General features: G+C 41.0%; 1 protein-coding gene across 3 annotated transcripts in view; it reads right to left on the bottom strand.

The window, feature by feature from the left end:
* Window positions 1–1,414: 1,414 nt before the first annotated feature.
* Window positions 1,415–26,629, bottom strand: part of bmal1a (basic helix-loop-helix ARNT like 1a) — a 28,584-nt gene continuing 3,369 nt past the window's right edge. The window contains exons 2-20 of one of the 3 annotated variants that reach the window (XM_063000089.1): window positions 19,501–19,609; window positions 19,133–19,185; window positions 17,578–17,759; window positions 17,321–17,341; window positions 16,696–16,734; window positions 16,571–16,603; window positions 14,620–14,777; window positions 14,446–14,525; window positions 13,365–13,457; window positions 13,160–13,277; window positions 11,132–11,281; window positions 10,798–11,044; window positions 10,036–10,142; window positions 9,785–9,935; window positions 6,744–6,832; window positions 3,971–4,079; window positions 3,718–3,811; window positions 3,417–3,510; window positions 1,415–1,886 (exon numbers count right to left, since the gene is read on the bottom strand). In XM_063000089.1, the coding sequence (XP_062856159.1) occupies window positions 1,729–1,886; window positions 3,417–3,510; window positions 3,718–3,811; window positions 3,971–4,079; window positions 6,744–6,832; window positions 9,785–9,935; window positions 10,036–10,142; window positions 10,798–11,044; window positions 11,132–11,281; window positions 13,160–13,277; window positions 13,365–13,457; window positions 14,446–14,525; window positions 14,620–14,777; window positions 16,571–16,603; window positions 16,696–16,734; window positions 17,321–17,341; window positions 17,578–17,717 (1,881 nt within the window). In that variant the 5' untranslated portion in view covers window positions 17,718–17,759; window positions 19,133–19,185; window positions 19,501–19,609 and the 3' untranslated portion in view covers window positions 1,415–1,728. Of the gene's footprint in view, window positions 1,887–3,416; window positions 3,511–3,717; window positions 3,812–3,970; window positions 4,080–6,743; window positions 6,833–9,784; window positions 9,936–10,035; window positions 10,143–10,797; window positions 11,045–11,131; window positions 11,282–13,159; window positions 13,278–13,364; window positions 13,458–14,445; window positions 14,526–14,619; window positions 14,778–16,570; window positions 16,604–16,695; window positions 16,735–17,320; window positions 17,342–17,577; window positions 17,760–18,957; window positions 19,020–19,132; window positions 19,186–19,500; window positions 19,610–26,629 lie in introns of those variants that run through there. The other 2 variants (XM_063000090.1, XM_063000092.1) reach the window with 2 other exon arrangements.

Below are 26,629 nucleotides of genomic sequence, written 5' to 3'. Positions count from 1 at the left end.
CCATGGTGTTACGCCTATTTATCACATACGAGGGATCATGGATCAATTTAAATATATCAGAATACTTGAGGAGATCATGTTGCCCTATGTCGAAGAAGAAATGTCCTTAAAATGGGTGTTTCACATGACAATGACCCAAAACATCTTGGTTACAGACAAACAAGATTAAGGTAATACAGTGGCCAGCCCAATCCCCTGACCTCAATCCCACAGAGAACTTGTGTTCTAACATCTGAAGCGCATTTTTCTGAGGCAAAACCCAAAATTGCAGAAGAACTGTGGAATGTCGTCTAATCATCCTGGACTGGAATACCTGTTCAGAGGTGCCAGAAGTTGGTCGACTCCATGTAACACAGATCTCGGAAACAATTGTTATGCCACTAAATATTAGTTCAGTAATTTAAAGTAAAGTGAAACCTCAAAAAAAATTTCAGTTTATAGATACATTTTTTGAGTTTTTAAAGAAAAATGCTGGCACTGCTATTTTTTTGAACAGCCTAATATTCATTTTTCTTAATTTTCTGTTAAGGATTAACACAAACTGGCTACATTTTGTTAATGTTTTGATTTAGAATTAAAAGTGTAGTATTTTCAGTGCATTTGCATTTATGGAAATAAAAGTTATTATAATGATTTTGTGCTTTATTCACTTTTTTTTTAAATCACTGCTATTTTTTTGAACACCACTGTAGGTATGGCACGTAATTATTTTGTACAGTTAGTCTAGGTAGTGATTATATTTGACTTTTGCTGGTAACTTTTCTATGACCATATAAATAGGGTTAGTTGGTTAAAGTGAGTAAACGGTAGTCCCTTGCCAACATGTGAAAGAAAACACAAACTATCAATTTGACAGAGAGAAAATTTGTCTAGTTTAGGTGTAACCTGGCAGCCTAAAAAAAGTCTGCTGATACATGGGTTAGCACAGCCGATTATTAAGCTAGCCCATCACAAGACCCAGGTTCGAATCTCAGTGGTGCTATCGGCTGAAAATCGATACAGACGTAATTGGCTACGTTTGACAGTGAGGCTGCTCCAGGGTATTCCTGCTTTGCACCTAGTGTTTCCCTGGTGATACCAGACCGGACAAGATAGAGTGCTGGGGGAAGAGGGGATTGTTTGTTGCTGGGCTGACCACTGGAGATCAGTGTCAGAAAAAGAAAGAAAAAAAAGCTTAACTCTTTATCAGGTATATGGACCAAAATGATCCACTGTGGTGCTTCCTGAATATAGGTGCAGTCACTGTCACCTCACAACCTTTTTTTACCCAACAAAAATTACATCGCTGTAGTGTTAATAGATTATAAAATGACATTGTCTAATTAACAAATTTTACTTGAGGACGCAGCAAAAATATGAATCTTCTAACTCTCGTGACAAGAAACATATTTAAAATAATTCACTGCTGTTACAATACATTTAACACTTTTTATATACTTTGCATAAAGACTTTTTACATAATAGAATTACAATATTTGTTACAACCTGCATATAGAATATTAAACATTTATACGGGTTTGTAGTGTAAAAACATTATAATCACAACCAGAAGAATAATCTTGTGTGTTTAAAGAGATGAATACTTGTACAATACAGTATATACAGAGATAAAAGAAGAGAACAGGTGTGTGTGTGTGTTTCAGTGGCAGGTTCTCTATTGTATAAGAGCTGTGGTTTGTCCTGCTTAGAGATCAGTCTGAGGTTCAGGTGTATGACCCTGCATTGTTCTCACAAAGGCCAGGGCAGGTCACTGAAATCTACAGGACCACCGAGACCAGCGTCAGCTTCCAGCAGGCTCATTATGACAGCCATGGCTGCTTCGTCGTTACTGGGGCTGCTGGAGCCGGGATCGTCCATGATGTCGATGCTCAGGTGGGAGTTGTCACCTACAGGGAAAGATTAAAGTGTGTATTACAAACTTTACCTGTTTATCCCCAATTTCAATCTTTACAGCTGATAAAAAAAGGGTGCTGATGTTGGGTATTGATCTCCCCCCCCCCCCCCCCCCACTCAGTAACTTAAATGGTTTAATAAAAGCAATGAGCATTAAGCATACGTGTAATGTGCTCACATACGTGTCATGTTAGTTTAGATCACACACAATCAGGCCATATGAAATGAGTCAGTTATTGGAATAAAAAACTATAAAAAATTAGACACTGCCAGTTTTGGCCAAATAAAAATGTCCAAAACTTAATCATCATTTGTGCACAATCCAGTTCACATTGGAGCAAACCTTAAAGCCATTTTTGAACCCATGAATAGCACAGTAGAAAATTCTAATTCAAGTGTTCAGTGTAATAGGTTTAATAAGCTGGCTTATTAGGCACTGAAATTCATCATTTAATTGTAATAATATTATTTATATAGATTATTACACAGTTGAACATACTGTTTTTAACATGAATCGTCCACATGAAGGAAAATGGTTCTTGCAGGTATATTAAACTAAAAAGGCAAAAACCAACACTAATAATAAATAAAAACTAGGTATCATGCTCCAGTATGAAGGTTAAAATCTGCTTCTCATCTAATAACCACACTAATGTTTAGCATTTAGACTAAATGAATCATTTTACAGACTCTATATTCTGAACTGGTTCTGCTCACTGTGTCATCTTGAGTTAAATATTTAAATTATGATGCACTCTGATTTAGTACTAAAGTTATACACTGATCAGCCATAACATAAAAAGGACAGTGAGTGTAGAAACGAGGTGGTTTTCATCAGCTCCACTTACTATATAGAAGCACTTTTCTAGTTCTACAATTACTAACTGTAATCCATCTATTTCTCTACATACTTTTTTAGCCTGCTTTCACCCTGTTCTTCAATGGTCAGGACCCCCACAGAGCAGGTATTATTTAGGTGGTGGATCATTCTCAGCAATGCAGTGACACTGACATGGTGGATCAGACACAGCAGTGTTGTTGGAGTTTTTAAATACCGTGTCCACTCACTGTCCACTCTATTAGACACTCCTACCTAGTTGGTCCACCTTGTAGATGTAAAGTCAGAGACGATCGCTCATCTATTGCTGCTGTTTGAGTCGGTAATCTTCTAGACCTTCATCAGTGGTCACAGGATGCTGCCCACGGGGCGCTGTTGGCTGGATATTTTTGGGTTGTGGACAATTCTTAAAAACTCCAGCAGCGCTGCTGTGTCTGATCCACTCATACCAGCACAACACACACTAACACACCACCACCATGTCAGTGTCACTGCCGTGCTGAGAATTAGCCACCACCTAAATAATAACTGCTCTGTGGGGGTCCTGACCATTGAAGAACAGGGTGAACGCAGGCTAAAAAAGTATGCAGAGTAACAGATAGACTACAGTCAGTAATTGTAGAACTACAAAGTGCTTCTATATGGTATAGCTGAAAGGAAAGAAAAAAAGGGAACTTATTATTACTCATTATGGAGTTGTTGGAGTATGGGTATCCTATCGAGTCTGGTCCAGGCACAATACCAGTAGAGGGCAGGTCTGGAGTACCACCATTCTGAATCTGTAAAGCAACAAAAGTGAGAAGTTGTTCCAGTCTTAGTTAAGATATACAGTTGCTCCAGAGAGAAGTCAGTGTGATCACTTGGAGAAAGAAATGTATTCTACACAGGAACAAAGTTCATTATCCAATGCTGGGTGAAAGTAGGTCATAGGCTTTAAATAGTGCAGATGAAAGGATAAGAGAGAAAAAATTTGGATTTTCTCTTACTTTCTTGCCCCCTGGAGAGCAGGTGTCAGGAGGAGGCGTACTGGTGATGTTGAGTGGGCTGGAGCCACAGCTAGACGGAGATGAGCCTCGAATCCTGCAGAGGAGAAAACGACAGGGTGGAAAAGTGGACTCGGAGATGAGTCATGTGAGTGGAAGAAGCAGGAACGTGGGTGGGGACAGAAGGATAGTAGCTTTCAAACAAAATCAATACTGAGAATCTTAATGCTGATCATGAAGTTGAATCCATCCTTACCTCTGGATCTCCATCACCTCCTCGGCAATCATGCGGCCAATTTTGCCGGCTCCCGCCCGGGTTCCCCCTGGGATGCCTGGGACTGTCTGAAGAGCTCGCTTTCCTCCACCTACAAAATCCAGCAAATATCTAACTTTACCACTCAGGACGGCTTAAACATTGTGGTGCACTGTTTAGTTCATTATAGAAAGTTCTATAATTTTTTCTAGTCAGGGTTGCAGAGAGCCCAGTTCCACTGGGAAACACTGGGTGCAAGGCAAGAATACCCTGGACCAATCCATCACAGGGCTTTGACCACCCCAGGGACCACTGTGCCACCCAAGCACCCAAGTTCTATAATGTCAAGGATTTTGATTTAGTACAACTGTTGACTTTTTCCACACCCATATACACCGATCAGCCATAACATTAAAACCACCTCCTTGTTTCTACACTCGCTGTCCATTTTATCAGCTCCACTTACCATATAGAAGCACTTTGTAGTTCTACAATTAGTGACTGTAGTCCATCTGTTTTCCTACATATCTTTTAAGACTGCTTTCACCCTGTTCTTCAATGGTCAGGACCCCCACAGGACCCCCACAGAGTAGGTATTATTTAGGTGGTTGATCATTCTCAGCACTGCAGTGACACTGACATGGTGGTGGTGTGTTAGTGTGTGTTGTGCTGGTATGAGTGGATCAGACACAGCAGTGCTGCTGGAGTTTTTAAATACCGTGTCCACTCACTGTCCACTCTATTAGACACTCCTACCTAGTTGGTCCACCTTGTAGATGTGAAGTCAGAGACGATCACTTATCTATTGCTGCTGTTTGAGTCGGTCATTTTCTAGACCTTCATCAGTGGTCACAGGACGCTGCCCACGGGGCACTGTTAGCTGGATATATTTTTGGTTGGTGGACTATTCTCAGTCCAGCAGTGACAGTGAGGTGTTTAAAAACTCCATCAGCGCTGCTGTGTCTTATCCACTCATATCAGCAGAACATACACTAACACACCACCACCATGTCAGTGTCACTGCAGTGCTGAGAATGATCCACCACCTAAATAATACCTGCTCTGTGGTGGTCCTGGGAGAGTCCTGACCATTGAAGAACAGCATAAAAGGGGGCTAAGAAAGCATGCAGAGAAACAGATTGTAGTAATTGTAGAACTACAAAGTGCTTCTATATGGTAAGTGGAGCTGATAAAATGGACAGTGAGTGTAGAAACAAGGAGGTGGTTTTAATGTTATGGCTGATTGGTGTAAATGTGGCTAGTTTTACTGCACCTGTTACAAAGTACATGGAACAGTAGTCTCTTGCCAAGGTTAGTCACATGCTAAAGAGAAAATGTGTCTGGATTGTCAGATGTAATCCGAAAAACACCACAAATCCCCAGGTCTGCCATAAAGCACAAGCTGTTAGGACATCTGTGCCACTAACCATTGCTAAGGGCATGGAGGTTGCTATACAAGAAGTCCTGTTCCAAAAATTATTAAAGTTTACTGTTTACTGAGGCTTGTTGGTGAGGGTTTTATTCTTACACAACAGCCTCCAAGCCCATGGTGACGTACAGCTTGCTGAAGTGTTGACAATGATGGGTGTGTTTCATAAGCTTCTAATTCATGGCAGATGTCTTATCTGATGATTGGAACACACCCTACCACTGACAGTTTGGTCTTTTAGCAAAGGTTGTCAAAAAACCCTGTCGGTCCCTCACAACCCTGTGTAGGTTTTGAACAGGTTTAGCCACACTTGCTCTATTTTTTAAAGGACATATTTTTAGAAACTGATCTAAACTTACAGAACTTTATAATATGTTCCAAGACAAACATGTTGAGGGGGGGGGTTGGGCCTAAACCAGCTTTTCAATGGGCGCAAGGCACACAGTAACACCCTGGACCGGGCGCCAGTCCATCACAGGGCAGACACATATACACACACACACGCACATACACACCCATTCACCTATAGGGCAATTCAGTGTATCCAATTAACCTGGCTGCATGTATTTGGACTGTGGGAGGAAACCGGAGCTCCGGGAAGAAACCCACGCAGATACGGGGAGAACATGCAAACTCCGCACAGAAAGGATCAATACCGCCCCGCCTGGGGATCGAACCCAGAACCTTCTTGCTGTGAGGCGACAGTGCTACCCACCGAGCCACCGTGCCACCCACCTCACTTTTTAATGAAGGGGAAATTCTGAAGCTGAAGCTTTGTAAGTCTTGTAAGTAAGTTGCATGAATTGGATCAAATCCATCTTTGCTGAAATTATAACCACTTCAGGTTGCTTATAGAAAATGACTGATAGGTTGGCGCATCAGTCTAACGTGCTAGCACACCACTGTGGAGCCGGCGTCCACACACACACACACACAGTTGGATGTGTTTGAGGGAGGAAAGGTTCAATGGGTTCTCCTTTTACTGTGTGATGCAATCTCTGGGACTGGTCTGGGCTCCTGTGCAAGTGGGGGTGGTCAAATGACTGTATGCGATATAGCTCTATGTGGGAATCCAACACAGGCCACTTGTCAGAGAGGGGGGGGTGCAGTGATCCAGCTCTCCTTGATCAGATCTGAGGTTGTACAAGCGACAGAAGATTCACAATCAGGAATTCAAATGACTTCACTGTTGCTGCCCTGCCAGTTTAAATGGGACGTCTCTATTTTATCAGGACATCATAAGTTTATAATCACTGGACTTAATAATACTGAGTGAATGAAGCTATATGACAGATGTATATATAGCAGATGTCTAAGTTCAGAGTAGATTGATGTAAATGATCTGACCTCCTCCAGATGTGAGCACACTGTCCATGCTCTGAGGAGAGGAAGCTGATTGAGGATAACTTGGGTCAGTTCCTTCCAGCACACTGCCCCTTAAAACACAGAGGAAGAAAAATATGTTAAAAATCAACACTCAAAAACAATAACTCAATTATTTAAGTTAGGAATGGGTTCTGACTACTAGTTTATAATTGTTTACATGGACAACCTCACATTCTGTGGTCCCAAATTAGTGTTCAACTTCAGCTGACAGCAGATAGAGCCAGAAATGTCCTCTAATTAAAAGGGACCGTGCTTATTCTATAATACACCGACGAGGCATAACATTATGAGGTTAAGTGATTAACACTGATTATCTCTCCATCACGGCACCTGTTAGTGGGGGGGATATATTAGGCAGCAAGTGAACATTTTATCCCCAAAGTTGATGTGTTAGAAGCAGGAAAAATGTGTAAGCGTGAGGATTTGAGCGAGTTTGACAAGGGCCAAATTCTGATGGCTAGATGACTGGGTCAGAGCATCTCCAAAACTGCAGCTCTTGTGGGGTGTTCCCATTCTGCAGTGGTCAGTATCTATCAAAAGTGCTCCAAGAAAGGAACAGTGGTAAACCAGGGGGGTCATGTGCTGGACAAACAAGTCCGATCCATGGAGGCACCACCTTGTAACCTGCAGGAGTTAAAGGATCTGCTGCCAACATCTTGGTGCCAGATACCACAGCACACCTTCAGGGGTCAAATGGAGTCCATGCCTCGACGGGTCAGGGCTGTTTTGGCAGCAAAAGGGGGACCAACACAATATTAGGAAGGTGGTCATAATGTTATGCCTAACCGCTGTAAATTGTAAGTGTTACATCAATGTACAGTGTATCACAAAAGTGAGTACACCCCTCACATTTCTGCAGATATTTAAGTATATCTTTTCATGGGACAACACTGACAAAATGACACTTTGACACAATGAAAAGTAGTCTGTGTGCAGCTTATATAACAGTGTAAATTTATTCTTCCCTCAAAATAACTCAATATACAGCCATTAATGTCTAAACCACCGGCAACAAAAGTGAGTACACCCCTTAGTGAAAGTTCCTGAAGTGTCAATATTTTGTGTGACCACCATTATTTCCCAGAACTGCCTTAACTCTCCTGGGCATGGAGTTTACCAGAGCTTCACAGGTTGCCACTGGAATGCTTTTCCACTCCTCCATGACGACATCACGGAGCTGGCGGATATTCGAGACTTTGCGCTCCTCCACCTTCCGCTTGAGGATGCCCCAAAGATGTTCTATTGGGTTTAGGTCTGGAGACATGCTTGGCCAGTCCATCACCTTTACCCTCAGCCTCTTCAATAAAGCAGTGGTCGTCTTAGAGGTGTGTTTGGGGTCATTATCATGCTGGAACACTGCCCTGCGACCCAGTTTCCGGAGGGAGGGGATCATGCTCTGCTTCAGTATTTCACAGTACATATTGGAGTTCATGTGTCCCTCAATGAAATGTAACTCCCCAACACCTGCTGCACTCATGCAGCCCCAGACCATGGCATTCCCACCACCATGCTTGACTGTAGGCATGACACACTTATCTTTGTACTCCTCACCTGATTGCCGCCACACATGCTTGAGACCATCTGAACCAAACAAATTAATCTTGGTCTCATCAGACCATAGGACATGGTTCCAGTAATCCATGTCCTTTGTTGACATGTCTTCAGCAAACTGTTTGCGGGCTTTCTTGTGTAGAGACTTCAGAAGAGGCTTCCTTCTGGGGTGACAGCCATGCAGACCAATTTGATGTAGTGTGCGGCGTATGGTCTGAGCACTGACAGGCTGACCCCCCACCTTTTCAATCTCTGCAGCAATGCTGACAGCACTCCTGCGCCTATCTTTCAAAGACAGCAGTTGGATGTGACGCTGAGCACGTGCACTCAGCTTCTTTGGATGACCAACGCGAGGTCTGTTCTGAGTGGACCCTGCTCTTTTAAAACGCTGGATGATCTTGGCCACTGTGCTGCAGCTCAGTTTCAGGGTGTTGGCAATCTTCTTGTAGCCTTGGCCATCTTCATGTAGCACAACAATTCGTCTTTTAAGATCCTCAGAGAGTTCTTTGCCATGAGGTGCCATGTTGGAACTTTCAGTGACCAGTATGAGAGAGTGTGAGAGCTGTACTACTAAATTGAACACACCTGCTCCCTATGCATACCTGAGACCTAGTAACACTAACAAATCACATGACATTTTGGAGGGAAAATGACAAGCAGTGCTCAATTTGGACATTTAGATGTGTAGTCTCTTAGGGGTGTACTCACTTTTGTTGCCGGTGGTTTAGACATTAATGGCTGTATTTTGAGTTATTTTGAGGGAAGAATAAATTTACACTGTTATATAAGCTGCACACAGACTACTTTTCATTGTGTCAAATTTTCATTTTGTCAGTGTTGTCCCATGAAAAGATATACTTCAATATCTGCAGAAATGTGAGGGGTGTACTCACTTTTGTGATACACTGTAAATACTTTGAAGTCTTTCAAGCTGTCCAAAAATACAGAATGATTATAATCAGGTAATGGAGAATTGTACTATTTTATTACATCTTAACTTTGTGGCATGACATAATAAGAATGTGGCAACCCAATAAGAATGTTTTATTTACCCAGGCTTGGGACAAGCACTGAGCGCACACTGAGAAGTGCAACTCCCAGTGGCTAGGCTGTTCGGCCACCCCCCCCTCCCCAATCTTGTCTGTGTAGATGATGACCGGCCCATAGCAGTGCTGAGATTTGAACCCTGAATCTAGCCCTGGGCTAGTGTGCTTTACTGCCGACATTATTATTAATCATAATCATCCTGGCACCTCACCCAGGCCACATAAACTTTGAAGATTGCTGCATATTAATATCTGAGAAGTGTTTTGACATTTCTCAAACCAGTCTGCCTGAAAGTAACTGTCTGTCTGATGTAAACGTTAACTACAGCTCTTTAGCATTGTCTGTATGATCATATGCACTGTGCTGCTGCCACCTGATTGGGTAATTACATGAAGAGTACTTACGAGACCACAGTATTGGTTGAGACAATGTACTCTACTTCTTTGGTCCAGGGGTTCATGAAACTGAACCAGCGACTCCTCAGAGTGATGAAGGAGCCATCCTTAATCTTAAACTTATAACAGTTTGTGGTGATCTTTTCTCTCATCTGCAGAACTGAGAATAATATCCAGAGTCATTTCTTCAACTGTAAAGCTTTTCCATTTCTTACATAAATAATGTACATAAACATTTACCATGATGGAATAAATTCTACCTTGTCTGTGGCATTCGGCAAGATGGTTAATATCATCCTGATGGAAATACTCGTAGAATGACGTTCCCAAAAGCTCCTGAGGTAAATATGCTAGAATAGCAGTCGCCCTAAAATTGAACACCACCATATATTAGTACACTCTCAATAAACATAATATTAAAAATAGGGATGTAACGATTCACCACAAGACAATTAATAACCGATTCAAAAATTCCACAATTCAAATCAATTTGACATGTATAATGAATTGATATTCACTTTAAACAGCAGAGGGCACTGGCGCTATTCACCTCGCCTGGTTGACGTCACTGGCACTATACATGCCTGGTTGGCAAATTCGGGGTTTTTCAGCCAAACTGGGCTTAATTCAAAATTGTTTTGCATAGTTTGTACCTACCTCAGAAATAAAAGGGCATTCATTATTTAGATATTAGATACAGATTTATTATTTTTTTTAAGAGAAATAATTAAAGGAAATGTTGTCATAATTTGTCTTTAATTTCAGTTTTAAAAAAATCAGGAAAAAAATTGTATCATGAACCCAGTATCGTGGGTAGAGTATATCGTTACATCCCTAATTAAGAATCTAGCAGTCTTAGACTATTGGAAATCCTATACACAACACTGAGTAGATCCTTCTATTTGTGGACAAGTTAATAAGACTTTTACAAAGTAGATTAGTATAAATTATGCTATTTGAAAGACCATTTAACTGTAGATTTTATGAGACAGATCGCTTAAGATCCAGGTCTTGACTCTTACCTCTGGTCGACGAAGACGAACTTGCCATCTATAGTGTGTCGGGAGACGTACTCTGTGGGTTTAACCCGGATGTCTCCGTTCACCTGTTGAGGGACGATGTGGGGGTGCAGACGACCGATTGCAACTAGGCAGCTCAGATTGCAGCCCTCGTTATCAGGCTCATTATCTTCATCCAGGCCCATTTTCGTAGGTGGCCAACTCTTTAGGTAACCTGTACTGTGGATGGTGCAAAAGCTCTTCCTGTCTGCTGTTCACAAAAAACAAGATTAATAAACCTCATGACACATTAAATTATCCAGTTATTATTTTTTTCCACTTAGGAGAACACATGTACCTTTCTTCTTGGAGCAGGTGGAGGGAAAGTCTTTGTCCTCCATTTTGACAGAAGGCCGGTTACATTTCATCCTGCAGAAGAAGGAACGACGGGCTCCCGAACACAGTCTGGAGGGGCCGGGAGTGATGTCAGTCTTTACTGGCAAACCAGCTATAGACCAGAGAAGATGAAAAATTAAAGAGAGATGGCATTACTTAGCAGAATGCTTTTTCCAAACTGTTCATGACTAAAGAGCTGAAAAAAAACTCTATTTTTATTTTTAAAAGTGTTCAATACTGGTGGTACAAGTGGCATTGCATATGATTACTGGATCATGCCCAAGGTTTTGAATGTAATGTAAATTACATTCTTAGAAATGCTAAATGGACTGTGTATATTTTACTTGGTTGTCTATTTTAGCTATGCTTTAAAGACAGTATTTCAAGTTTTTATTTATCATCATTGTACTTTTATTTTTAATGCTCAGGGTCACAGAAACATTGAGTGCAGGAAGGAACACATACTGTACAGGATGCTTATCCACTGCAGGGTAACATACACACATTTACCTATTTACATCTAATACAGGGGAAGAAAACCTGAAAAACATGAACACTGTAAAAAACACCAGTTTTTCTGGAACTACACTGCTGTGCAGCACCCACTGTACCAATTGAGCTACCACCAAAGCACCATGTTTTCATTTTAATATCATTTAATTTTATTCTACTAAAATATACTTTGGTAACTTTACTGTACAGTATTATTATAAGCCTGAAACATTATGTGACCAAGCTGAGAGCATAATTGGGAACAGTTTATTCTGATCAGGCTCATGGCAAATCCAGTTTCAACAGGAAACACCGGGTACATCACTGGACTTTGGCCAACTCCCCCAGAGAAAACCTTTAATGTCTGTGTAGACCCTGGCCAGCTGATAGCACCTCCAAAATTTTAACTGGATCTCAGCAGTGGTAGGCTAGAGTAAAAGACTGCTGCACCACCAAAACATTTAATTAAAAAACTTTGTTAACTCTGTTTGGTCAGATATTGTGGAATCTATACAAAGAACTTGTATACACAAAGTGTTGTAGACTTTTAAAAGAAAACAGCCTTTTCCGGTTTTATAGAGCGATCGAACCAAGTCTTTCATATATTCATCTGTTGTAACTTTTTAACCTTGGCAGGTTGACTTGACAGGTCAGGATGACCTGGAGCTTATCCCAGGAGCATTAAGCACAAAACAGAAAAAAAATACACCCTGGACAAGCTACTAGACTACTGCAAGGCATCACACACACACCCACACCTCATTGACAGGTACCAGAGATGTGCGGCACAAACACTATGGTCAGTAAATAATACTAAAGGTGAACAAGACATCTGTGTTTATAAGTTACGCTCTAAGCTTAGAGTATAAAGAGTATGAATTAACACAGACAAAAGTATGTGGACACCTGTCCTAGTTGAGTTCTGGGACAGCTGTAGCCTAGCGGTCAAGGTACTGCACTAGTAATCAAAAGGTTGCTGGTTCAAGCCTCACTACTGCCAGGTTGTCACTGTTGAGCCATTGAGCAAGGCCCTTAACCCTCAATTGCTTAGACAGTATACTGTCACAGTACTGTAAGTCACTTTGGAAATATATCTGCTAAATATGTAAAAATGAGCCACACCCTTTGCTAACAGGGGTATAAAGTCAGTTAGTATATGCATCAGGCTTTGTGGCAAGTGTTTAGTGAAAAGTGTCCAGTTGTAGTGGTTTGACAAGTTTCCTGCACAGCCCTAAACCCGACCTCATGGAACACCTTTGGAATGAATCGGATTGTGTGCCAGGCCTCTTTTGGTGCCTGATCTCAGAAATGCTCATTTGACTAAATAAAGACGAAGTCTTGTGGAAACCTTTTTCCAGCAGAATGAGTATGGAGTCTGTGATAAGGGGGTGTCTTCATGTTTATGCACATGGTTTTGGCATAGGACAGACACAAGCTCATGGCTGGGTGTCCACATACTTTTGGTCATACTTTTAGTGTAGCTGAGATATGGTCATACTTTTGGCATCAATGAGCCGTTCTCGAGGTGCTGTATCAGACGATGACAGCTGCTCCTTCACTTTGGCAATGTCCTTAGGATGCAAGTAGTCAAACAGACTCTGGCCTATAAGATCATTCTGTGGAAATCAGAAAGTAAAAGTCAGTTCTGGCTTTATGTCAGCAGCAACACAAATACTTTGAAAATAATTCAAGAACTTAAGTACCTGAGTGTAGTTCAGGATTTTATACACTGACTCTGATACAAATAGAATTTTGCCACGATCACAACCCACAACGAATAGAAAACCATCAGCAGCCTGCAGGATATAAAGAGAGAATCACACTATTACTGTATACAGCATGTTATTCAGTAGACCAGAATAGTTATTTATGTATTTATTTAAATAGGAATTAACGCAATGTTTTACACTTTGGTTAGATTCATGACAGGACAGATAGTTACTGGTTACACAAGATTCATCAGTTCAAGTTTTTTTTTACTGTCATGGACAATTTTGTATCTCCAATTTACTTCACTTACACATCTTTGGAGAAGGTCCTGGGTTCGATGCCCAGGTGGGGCGGTCTGGGTCCTTTCTGTGCAGAGTTTGCATGTTCTCCCCTTATCTGAGGGGGGGTTTACTCCAGGTGCTCCGGTTTCCTCCCACAGTCCAAAAATATGCAAGTGAGGTGAATTGGAGACACAAAATTGTCCATGACCGTGTTCGAAATAACCTTGTGAACTGATGAATCTCGTGTAATGAGTAACTACCGTTTCTGTCATGTGTGTGACCAAGAGTGTAAAACATGACGTTAAAATCCTAATAAACAAACAAACACGTCTTTGGACTGTGGGAGGAAACCGTAGCTCCCAGAGGAAACCCACACAGACACAGGGAGAACATGCAAACCCCACACAGAAAGGACCCAGACCACCAAGGCTCCACCTGGGAATCGAACCCAGAACCTTCTTGAGTGAGGCGACAGTGCTACCCAGAGCCACACTGCCGCTCAAGATTATTCAAGATTATTTAATTTCATTTTATTTAACCCAGATATGCCGTCACTCCAGATGGACACACACCAGTACAAACCAATTTCCCCGTTTTCTATTATTGTATGGGGTAGAAAAGATTTACAAAGAGCACAGAGCAACAGCGCGCTACAGTTAGTAATTGCATACCTTCACCTCATAATGTTATGCCTAGTCATCATGAATGAGATTTTTACACTCATCTCTGAGTCTGTGAGCACAAATTCAGCTTGAATGTTTTGCAAAACGAGCATCAGATTTGTAAAACTTACCCTTAATATCAAATGCTTCAGTTCATCATCTGATAAAAAGGATGGTTTGTAGTTTGCTTCTGTGTAAGGGTTTGTAGCTCCTAAGAAAACAAAAAATATATTTCCTTTAGTTAGCTTATGTAATGAAGTCCAGAACCACACAAGGAACCAGAGTATGATGGTTCTGCTTCTTGCCTCGTAATGTTTTCATGTGCTGTACAGCCATGCGCAGCACCGTCAGCTTGTCCAGTTTACGAGACATGGCATTGCACGTTGGTACTAGTGAAGCCAGTTCATCTATAAAACTGTTCATCTTGTCCCTGCGCCTCTTCTCAATCTGACTGTGGGCTTCCCTGCAGACAAAAAGAGAAAAACAAATGATTATTACTTTTTTTAAATCCAGTAACATTCATTCATTCAGTCATTGTCTGCTTTACCATCGCTTTATCCTGGTCAGGATTGCGGTGGGTCTGATTTATTGAGCAAAATGTAGGAAACACCCGAGACAGGTTGCCAGTTCATCACAAGGCAGACACACACACACACACTTAAAGCAATTGAGTACCTCCAATTCCCCTGATTGTATGTCTTTGGAAACTGGAGCACTCAGAGGAAACCCACAGGGAGCTCCACACAGAAGGGACCCTGGCCGCCCGACCCAGGCCCTTCTTGCTGTGAGGCAACAGCACTACCCACTGTGCCAGCATGTCCACTGCGTCCAGCAATCCAGCAACGTGTATTTAGAAAAGCTACGTTTTCTCTAGGTTGGGTGTTGTCTAATACCTTTTGTGTGATGACAATTTCTTTGAAACAGCATTTATTGTGGCATGTGATATTTGTATTTTTTGTAACCACGGCAACAAAATAAAGTGTTAGTAGACGTTATGAGGCGTTATGATTACCAGGGTACTGCAACCATGTTAATAGTTCTTACACAAAGTTGAATGAGTTGGTCCGATTACTATAGTGCATACAGACTACAGGATGAGTGGAGCTGAAATAACATTATGATAACAGATGAAGAATTGTAGTTATAGTAACAGCCCTTGAAAGATGGATGAAGATAGTGAAGCTACATCTGTTACTCCACAGGGTTCTGCAAACTTGCTTGGACAAGTGAAAGTGCAAACAATAAAAGCACTCTTAAAGATGAGTCAGTAAAAGCAGAACCTTCATATTAGAGGCTGTCACATTTTCTAAACGCCCAATTTACAAGCAAGAAACGGAAATAAAACATATTGCCAAATTGCTTTAAGAAGTGCTTACATATGTACTGCTTTTATCTACAAACCCCATTTCCAGAAAAGTTGGGACATTTTGTGAATGCAGTTCAAACAAGAATCTTTGATTTACTAATTCCCTTAAACCTTTATTTAATGTAAAGAAGTGAGATCAAACTTTGTACGTGTTCATCAGTGTGTTCCATCAGCTTTCCTATTAATGAGACATTTAATGGTGTGGGACTGATTGTTACAGTTATGCAAGTGGAATTGTTGGCCATTCTTGCTTAAAATAAGACTTCAGCTGCTCACCGCTCCGTTTCTCCTAATCATGATGCACCAAGCATTTTCTAGAGGAGACAGATCTGGACTGCGAGTAAAATTTGTTTAGATTTACAAAAAACAATCAAGTTGGTCAGCCAAACACCACAAGTCTTTTTTTTTTTTTTGCATTTTTCCCCAAATTTCCCCCCAATCTAGTCGTATCCAATTACCCGATTGCATTACACTTCCTCTTTACTGATGCTGATCTCCACTTCTGATTGAGGAGAGTGAGACTGACACATGCCCTGACACACATGTGAAGTACCGACTGCATCTTTTCACCTGCACGAGGCAAGTTCATATGCGGATCAGTACGGAGAGCCACACCCTGATCACATTATCCCTCGACTCTGTGCAGGCTCAGGTGCAGACCTGAGTTTTGAACGGACAAGTACGAAATGTCAGCTCTGGTGTTTTGGCGGCCACCCACAAGTCATTTCTTTGTATTTTTGTCAGATATGGTTCAAGAGAATAAACAAATCCCAGATTCTTTTTTTTTTTAACTGCATTTACAAAATGTCCAAGTTTTCAGGAAACAGGGTTTGTATACAAGTTAAGTATGATATTTTTTAAGCTTTTGTTTCTTTGTGGTGTGTCAGTACCTGGCATTTTTAATCCGGCCCTGCTGGTCTTCTCTGTAATCAGAGGATTTTTTAATGTCAGAACATTCACAAAATATTTTCTTTACATTTCATGCTGATAAAGAGAGGAATGGTTTAGGATTTACCTTCCAAGTTGTTTATCCTTATCTGTGTCCATACCATCGCTGTGGAAATTACAAAGTACAAAGATTAATTAAATACAATTCTGTAATAAAAACAAGGATGGAAAATATGAACATGAAAAATGGAACACATATTCATAACCCTCATGTTCTGTTTGGGGTTCCTGAAAACCTTAAGCCTTATTAACAGCTTTAAGACAAAATATTCTGAGCCTTTTTTAAGTCACCTTGATACTTCATGACTTCTACTAATTTTATGGAAACTTCGAATCAACAATATTTATATTGATATTGTGTTCCAAACACCCCCTATTTTACACCCATCAGTTTTAGTGTGCGATCAATATATTTTAATATGTTTTTAAGTTTAGCTTTAGTTTCTGTCTGATATTGAGGGTACAGCCGTTTCTCTTTTATACACACACACACACACACACACACTTTACAAAGTCTCCTACCTCTCTATAGGTAAAGGCAATAAAGTCAATGTCAACAGAACACAAGGGTTACATTGAGTTTAGGTGACTATTAAACCTGGGAAGAAACTGAGCTGAGACAACAAATGCCTTAAATGGTAATAAATGCAGGTACAGTACTGTACAAAAATCAGAAGTATAATTATACTCACTCAAATGAAAAGCCATCAATCCTGAAACAGAAAGGACAGTAGGATCTGGTTACTAAAATGAAAGAATGACATTACAGATTCACACAGACTAAATGAGTGAACTGAACACTTAATTAATAAACATAGTACTTTAAATTTTATGCTACAAAAACTGTCTTTAAAGCAAGCAGTTACTGTAGCCACTAATGCACGTGTTGACGCTTAAAGAATATAAATCTTGCACAGTGTGTGTGCGTGTGTGCTACACATGTACTTACTGGTAATCGGTGGTGCTGCCTTTCCGCTTGCGTGTGTAGTCCAGGCCTGGAGCTCCCACTGAACTGCTGATAAGATCATTGGAACTGGGAGACATGAACTCATTCATGGTGGAGGAAATGTCCATCCTTTGGTCCGCCATTAGATCATCTAAGGACAGTTTAATTGTTTTGATGGGAGCATCCTAGGAAGAAAACCAAGATTATAAAACATCAAAACTATAAACAGGCATTTTTTAATCATTTATATTGATATTAAACTTGAACTGAACTTAATGATTCAGGTGTAACCTGTAACTAACTACCTGTCGTGTCATGAATGTAACTAAAGTGTAAAACATGACATCAAAACCTTAATACACAAAATAAAATAAATTGTGGAGGTGTTTTGCATACTACTAATAGAACCACAATTTTGTAATCACTGATGAAACTTGTCGAGTGATTGGTATTAATACAGTTTGTTATAGGATATTTAAATACATTTTGTATACATTTTCTCCCCATTTTCCTCCTGATTTAGCGCACTCAATTTGTCTTCCGCTGCTGAGAGATACCCGATTGCATCCGAGGAGAGCACGTCACTGTACACGCTCTTCTCACCCCTGCTTTCTGCACAGGCGTCTCTTCCGCCAATCAGTCCTAACACAGCGTATGAAGACCCACCAACCCACACATAGTCCGGCCCCCACCCTGCAGATACGGTGGCCAATTAGTATCTGCTGCAGGCACTGCCAATTACGCCCGCCAGGAATATCCCGCTGCACCACCACCGCTGCGTTAATACATTTTTAAATAAATGCTAAGCTGCCTATTTAAAAAATATAACTGATGTCTATTGATGCAACAAGATTGACTTTAGGTTGTAATATTCATAGTGATATCAAACAACAGCCATTTCTTGTATTAAAAAATATAAATTTAAAATAACAGAAAAGACCATACTATTCAAACTATTTAAAAGTATTTTAATTCCAATTTAGTTTAAATACCAAGACCACCAGTGCTGAGATTCCAAACACCCCGGTAAGAATTTCGGCTCTGCTGCTGGTCAGCTGGGCACCATCTAGCAGGCACAATTGGCAGTTCCTGCAGCAGACACAAATTGGCCACTGTGTCTGCTGGGTGGGGAAATGACGGGACTAAGTGGGTGGGGTCTTCAAATGCAGTGCAAGGACCCTGGTTAGCAGACCGGCTAGGACTGCGAACGTGTCAGAGGGCACATAGCAGCAATATACCATCCCTGAACGCAATTGGGGGTCTACAGCAGAGGAAGACAAATTGACTATGCTTAATCAGGAGAAAAAGGGAGAAAATGCATAAGTAAAAAATCAATGATTCTGTTTTTCCTAAAGTACTAATAATACAGACTTAAATCAGTACCACAATCCTCTCTGGACTTCTTAAGCCTCTGAACTGAGTGCAGTGATTTTTTGCTACAGTTAGCAGCACGGCTTCTCCAACGCTCTACTTAAAACAGTGTAATCAGTAAAGCACAATCTCTCCTGTCTACAGTCAGCCAGGGGTTTAGATCATATCGTTTAGCCTTAATACTCACCACACAGATTTATTCAGAGAGCTGTTTCCACCGGGTTCTGTAGCTACAGTCTTCTGAAAAAGAAAGGGCGGTAAATAATCAGTCTTTCTCATTCAAATAGAAGACAGCTACAAACATCTGGTATTTGATGGAGGGGTCATTGACGAGTGATGTAAAAACATTTAACAGCAGGGCGGGCCACATACTGATCCACTAACATGCAGTTTGTCTCAGGTTTATAAAACATGCTTTGTCTGTCTGTCATGTCTAAAAAATAATAACTTCCAGATACCAGAGCAGCAAATATTAGCAAATGAATGTAGAATTTTTATATTTTGCTATTTAAACCCCAGCAAGTAAACCATGCTTAAAATTGGAAAACTACTAACTTTCAGAATCAGAACCTTGTGCCACAGCCTCACTCAGATTCACAGTCACGGCAGCAAACCATTTTAGATAGAAAGGAGACTTCCTGGAAAGGCTGCAAACTGGGTCATGCTGTAATGAAAGAAAAACTGAACTAGGCGAATCCACTGGGCATTTAGACAACACAAATGCAGAACATGAGCCAAATTCCAACCACGATAAATATGTGGTTAAACCATTAATCAGTAAAGAAAGTAGATGCCAAGCAGTTTGCTTTTCAAAAGATCAAGGTCAGTGCTTTTCTTTCTGTATTTGTCTGGTGGTCTACAGTGGTTGAGCTTACAAACAGAACAGAAGTGTGGACACCTGACCATGCTTGTTGAACAGAGTTGAATAGGGCAGCTGTAGCCTAGTGGTTACTGATCCAGTAATCAGAAGGCTGCCGGTTCAAGCCTCACCACTGCCAGCTTGCTGCTGTTGGGCCCTTGAGCAAGGCCCTTAACCCTCAATTGCTTAGATTGCATACTGTCACAAATGTAAGTCGCTTTGGATAAAAAGCATCCGCTAAATGCCGAAAATGTAAATGTAAATGAACATTCGCTTGCAAGCCATATGAATTAATATAGAGTCGTTTTATATAACTAATTTTACACAGCTGCTGTTAGCAATGCATATGGGTAAAACACTAAACTCAACAGTTAGTATATGGGTTCACATACTTCTGACCATGAAGTTTAGATCCAGTCTCAATCTGAATGCCCAAGCTATTTTGCAAATACAATGTAATAACAGAAAGTGGGAGACAGAAAGGTTAAAACTAGGTCATTGTCCAATTTGCAAATGGCAAATCCATGTAAAGGTTAAATTTAGCATAGAGGGCCAGTTTTAGAAACATGGATTAAACCCAGTCTTGGACTATATTGTTGATTTATCACTAAAAGCCCTTTGTAAGGTAACATTTGGAATAATGCAAGACTGAAGACGAGATGTTATTTCCATTTCAATTACTTTTCTTTTTCTTTCTGCTGCTTCCGTAAAAGAGCATCTTGTCCTGTCCTGAAGATCCTTCTCTGTCACACCAACAACCTGCATGTTTTCCCACACCGTATCCATAAACCTCCTATTAGGCCTTCCTCTCCTCCTCAGCACTCTTCTCCACCTCCTTGTTTCTACACTCACTGTCCATTTTATCAGCTCCACTTACCATATAGAAGCACTTTGTAGTTCTACAATTACTGAATGTAATCCATCTGTTTCTCTGCATGCTGTTCTTCAATGGTCAGGACCACCACAGAGCAGGTATTATTTAAGTGGTGGGTCATTCTCAGCACTGCAGTGACACTGACATGGTGGTGGTGTATTAGTGTGTGTTGTGCTGGTATGAGTGGATAAGACACAGCAGCGCTGCTGGAGTTTTTAAACACCTCACTGTGACTGCTGGACTGAGAATTGTCCACCAACCAAAAACATCCAGACAACAGCGCCCTGTGACCACTGATGAAGGTCTAGAAAATGACCGACTCAAACAGCAGCAATAGATGAGCGATCGTCTCTGACTTTACATCTACAAGGTGGACCAACTAGGTAGGAGTGTCTAATAGAGTGGACAGTGAGTGGACACGGTATTTAAAAACTCCAGCAGCGCTGCTGTGTCTGATCCACTCATACCAGCACAACACACACTAACACACCACCACCATGTCAGTGTCACTGCAGTGCTGAGAATGATCCACCACCTACATAATACCTATTCTGTGGTGGTCCTGTGGGGGTCCTGACCAATGAAGAACAGGGTGAAAGCAGGCTAAAAAGGTATGTAGAGAAATAGATGGACTACAGTCAGTAATTATAGAACTTCAAAGTGCTTCTATATGGTAAGTGGAGCTGATAAAATGGACAGTGAGTGTAGAAACAAGGAGGTGGTCATAATGTTATGGTTGATCAGTGTATATACAGTGTATCACAAAAGTGAGTACACCCCTCACATTTCTGCAGAAACTTAAGTATATCTTTTCATGGGACAACACTGACAAAATGACACTTTGACACAATGAAAAGTAGTCTGTGTGCAGCTTATATAACAGTGTAAATTTATTCTTCCCTCAAAATAACTCAATATACAGCCATTAATGTCTAAACCACCGGCAACAAAAGTGAGTACGCCCCTAAGAGACTACACCCCTAAATGTCCAAATTGAGCACTGCTTGTCATTTTCCCTCCAAAACGTCATGTGATTTGTTAGTGTTACTAGGTCTCAGGTGTGCATAGGGAGCAGGTGTGTTCAATTTAGTAGTACAGCTCTCACACTCTCTCATACTGGTCACTGAAAGTTCCAACATGGCACCTCATGGCAAAGAACTCTCTGAGGATCTTAAAAGACGAATTGTTTCGCTACATGAAGATGGCCAAAGCTACAAGAAGATTGCCAACACCCTGAAACTGAGCTGCAGCACAGTGGCCAAGATCATCCAGCGTTTTAAAAGAGCAGGGTCCACTCAGAACAGACCTCGCGTTGGTCGTCCAAAGAAGCTGAGTGCACGTGCTCAGCGTCACATCCAACTGCTGTCTTTGAAAGATAGGCGCAGGAGTGCTGTCAGCATTGCTGCAGAGATTGAAAAGGTGGGGGGTCAGCCTGTCAGTGCTCAGACCATAAGCCACACACTACATCAAATTGGTCTGCATGGCTGTCACCCCAGAAGGAAGCCTCTTCTGAAGTCTCTACACAAGAAAGCCCGCAAACAGTTTGCTGAAGACATGTCAACAAAGGACATGGATTACTGGAACCATGTCCTACGGTCTGATGAGACCAAGATTAATTTGTTTGGTTCAGATGGTCTCAAGCATGTGTGGCGGCAATCAGGTGAGGAGTACAAAGATAAGTGTGTCATGCCTACAGTCAAGCATGGTGGTGGGAATGCCATGGTCTGGGGCTGCATGAGTGCAGCAGGTGTTGGGGAGTTACATTTCATTGAGGGACACATGAACTCCAATATGTACTGTGAAATACTGAAGCAGAGCATGATCCCCTCCCTCCGGAAACTGGGTCGCAGGGCAGTGTTCCAGCATGATAATGACCCCAAACACACCTCTAAGACGACCACTGCTTTATTGAAGAGGCTGAGGGTAAAGGTGATGGACTGGCCAAGCATGTCTCCAGACCTAAACCCAATAGAACATCTTTGGGGCATCCTCAAGCGGAAGGTGGAGGAGCGCAAAGTCTCGAATATCCGCCAGCTCTGTGATGTCGTCATGGAGGAGTGGAAAAGCATTCCAGTGGCAACCTGTGAAGCTCTGGTAAACTCCATGCCCAGGAGAGTTAAGGCAGTTCTGGGAAATAATGGTGGCCACACAAAATATCGACACTTCAGGAACTTTCACTAAGGGGTGTACTCACTTTTGTTGCCGGTGGTTTAGACATTAATGGCTGTATATTGAGTTATTTTGAGGGAAGAATAAATTTACACTGTTATATAAGCTGCACACAGACTACTTTTCATTGTGTCAAAGTGTCATTTTGTCAGTGTTGTCCCATGAAAAGATATACTTAAATATCTGCAGAAATGTGAGGGGTGTACTCACTTTTGTGATACACTGTATATGTATATATATATATATATATATACAGTGTATCACAAAAGTGAGTACACCCCTCACATTTCTGCAGATATTTAAGTATATCTTTTCATGGGACAACACTGACAAAATGACACTTTGACAAAATGAAAAGTAGTCTGTGTGCAGCTTATATAACAGTGTAAATTTATTCTTCCCTCAAAATAACTCAATATACAGCCATTAATGTCTGAACCACCGGCAACAAAAGTGAGTACACCCCTAAATGTCCAAATTGAGCACTGCTTGTCATTTTCCCTCCAAAATGTCATGTGACTCGTTAGTGTTACTAGGTCTCAGGTGTGCATAGGGAGCAGGTGTGTTCAATTTAGTAGTACAGCTCTCACACTCTCTCATACTGGTCACTGAAAGTTCCAACATGGCACCTCATGGCAAAGAACTCTCTGAGGATCTTAAAAGATGAATTGTTGCGCTACATGAAGATGGCCAAGGCTACAAGAAGATTGCCAACACCCTGAAACTGAGCTGCAGCACAGTGGCCAAGATCATCCAGCGTTTTAAAAGAGCAGGGTCCACTCAGAACAGACCTCGCGTTGGTCGTCCAAAGAAGCTGAGTGCACATGCTCAGCGTCACATCCAACTGCTGTCTTTGAAAGATAGGTGCAGGAGTGCTGTCAGCATTGCTGCAGAGATTGAAAAGGTGGGGGGTCAGCCTGTCAGTGCTCAGACCATACGCCGCACACTACATCAAATTGGTCTGCATGGCTGTCACCCCAGAAGGAAGCCTCTTCTGAAGTCTCTACACAAGAAAGCCCGCAAACAGTTTGCTGAAGACATGTCAACAAAGGACATGGATTACTGGAACCATGTCCTATGGTCTGATGAGACCAAGATTAATTTGTTTGGTTCAGATGGTCTCAAGCATGTGTGGCGGCAATCAGGTGAGGAGTACAAAGATAAGTGTGTCATGCCTACAGTCAAGCATGGTGGTGGGAATGCCATGGTCTTGGGCTGCAGGAGTGCAGCAGGTGTTGGGGAGTTACATTTCATTGAGGGACACATGAACTGCAATATGTACTGTGAAATACTGAAGCAGAGCATGATCCCCTCCCTCCGGAAACTGGGTCGCAGGGCAGTGTTCCAGCATGATAATGACCCCAAACACACCTCTAAGACGACCACTGCTTTATTGAAGAGGCTGAGGGTAAAGGTGATGGACTGGCCAAGCATGTCTCCAGACCTAAACCCAATAGAACATCTTTGGGGCATCCTCAAGCGGAAGGTGGAGGAGCGCAAAGTCTCGAATATCCACCAGCTCCGTGATGTCGTCATGGAGGAGTGGAAAAGCATTCCAGTGGCAACCTGTGAAGCTCTGGTAAACTCCATGCCCAGGAGAGTTAAGGCAGTTCTGGGAAATAATGGTGGCCACACAAAATATTGACACTTCAGGAACTTTCACTAAGGGGTGTACTCACTTTTGTTGCCGGTGGTTTAGACATTAATGGCTGTATATTGAGTTATTTTGAGGGAAGAATAAATGTACACTGTTATATAAGCTACACACAGACTACTTTTCATTGTGTCAAAGTGTCATTTTGTCAGTGTTGTCCCATGAAAAGATATACTTAAATATCTGCAGAAATGTGAGGGGTGTACTCACTTTTGTGATACACTGTATATATATATATATATATATATATATATATATTTAAAATGTATATTTAAGTATATAATTAAAACCTTCCTCGGTAGCCATTACTATTTGTAGCAAGATGGAACACTAGACAGGTTGGCTAACATAACAAACTTTTCCAAATACCTACTCCAGAAGAAAAAACTATGAACTGTACTACACACATGAGCACTAGTTACACATTTAACACGTCTGACTTATCTCTATGAATAGCTTGTCAACATGTAAGTGCCTAATGTGTTTGCATAAGCTGTATTAGAAAGAAACCACTCACAGAGGTGAGGTTGGGTGATACGGCTATGAAACTGGAATCTACACAAAATTACTCACTTTTTTGAATGTGATTCATGTTTTTTAAGAGTTGGGTGGAAAATCTAAGCATGTTGCTCCATGAAATTGTGGTGCTTTGTTAACAGAACTAAAAAGAATGAAATATACTGTGTAATGTATCATTCCCTTGCCAAATAGCCTACTTGTAAATATAATGAATTTAAACAGAATGTTGTGTAAATTGCAATAAAAACAAGAATTCATTTTGTCGAACCTCTATTTAACTGACAAATGTTTAGTTAGTTTAGTGTTTAGTTTTTGACACCAAGTCTGCCCTTGGGTCATGGTCATGGCAGAAAAGGTTGTTGTATGTCTTTAATAGGTCAACATAGGGCTGGGCGATATATCGAGATTTTATAAAATATCGATATATTTTCATACGCGATATAAGATAAGACAATATCGCTTATATATATATATATAGATGTTGCGTTCCAATTAGATCCGACAGTTCGTCTTTGTCTTCTCCCAGTTTGTCTCTGCGCATGTTCACCTGCCCCGCCCCTCTCCCTCACTGAACACAACTCGCCCCTCCCTCCCCACCGCCAATCCTTTCTGCCCTCAGAACACATTTCTGTAAGTAAAACTCCCATGATGGCATGGAGACGGTGGAGGAGCTGCTTAGTAAAAAGAATAATAATGGCTCAATTATTTGGAGATGGTTCGGATTCAAAGTGTCAGATGAGCAGCAGAATAATGTATTCTGTAGAGAATTCCGAAAACAAGTCCAGACAAAAGGTTCCAGCTCCGTGTACCTTTGGTCATTCGTTTTTCACTTCAAATCCCAAAGTTGAAAAACAAGAAAACGAGTCGTTATTCGTTTCAAAATTCGTTATTCGGCTTTAAATATTTACTTCATATTTAAACAGTGTAAATCAAGCACAAGTGTTATAAACAATAATATAAACGTAACGGTGTGTCTCCTGTTGTTCTGACTCTTGTGTTTGTATATGTGATGTGCATGTATAGATATTTGCTATATCTGTAAAAAACATTATGGGGAGTGATTTCTGTACTGGATGTTGTACGTGGTCGTGTTAGTTTATACTGGATGATCGGCCGAGGTCCGAGACTCATTTATTTATTTATCTTCTATTATAGTATTTCTTGTTCTTGCCCAATAAACAACCAAAAATTAATAAAATTGCATGAACTAACTCAGTAAACAAGGAGCAAACAGCAATTAAACAACAAATAAATCTGTTAAATAATAATAAAGTGCATCAAGCAGAACGCTGATTAAAATGCATGAAATGTTGTAATAGTTACACAATAACATTAATGATTAGTTCTGCCTGTATTACAGAACTGAGTTCTATACGATAAAAAATATTAATGTAAATGTTGTGGCGACACATACATAATAATGTGAGGGGGGTTTAACGAGAACGCTATATTTAATGTCACACAAGCTCAGTGCAAAACAACAGAAGAACACAAGCACAGACGGAAACGATAAATTCCGACACCTTCCCTACACACTCGCTCCCTGCGCCCTATAGTGCACTTAACATTCTTAAAGGGCCAGACAATATATTTGTAATTCCGGTATGTA

This window comes from Trichomycterus rosablanca, chromosome 8, assembly GCF_030014385.1.
Source record: "Trichomycterus rosablanca isolate fTriRos1 chromosome 8, fTriRos1.hap1, whole genome shotgun sequence".
In the NCBI taxonomy this organism is placed as follows: Eukaryota; Metazoa; Chordata; class Actinopteri; order Siluriformes; family Trichomycteridae; genus Trichomycterus; species Trichomycterus rosablanca.
The sequence above is the reverse complement of the archived record's forward strand: the minus strand, read 5'-3'. Positions and strand labels throughout refer to the sequence as shown.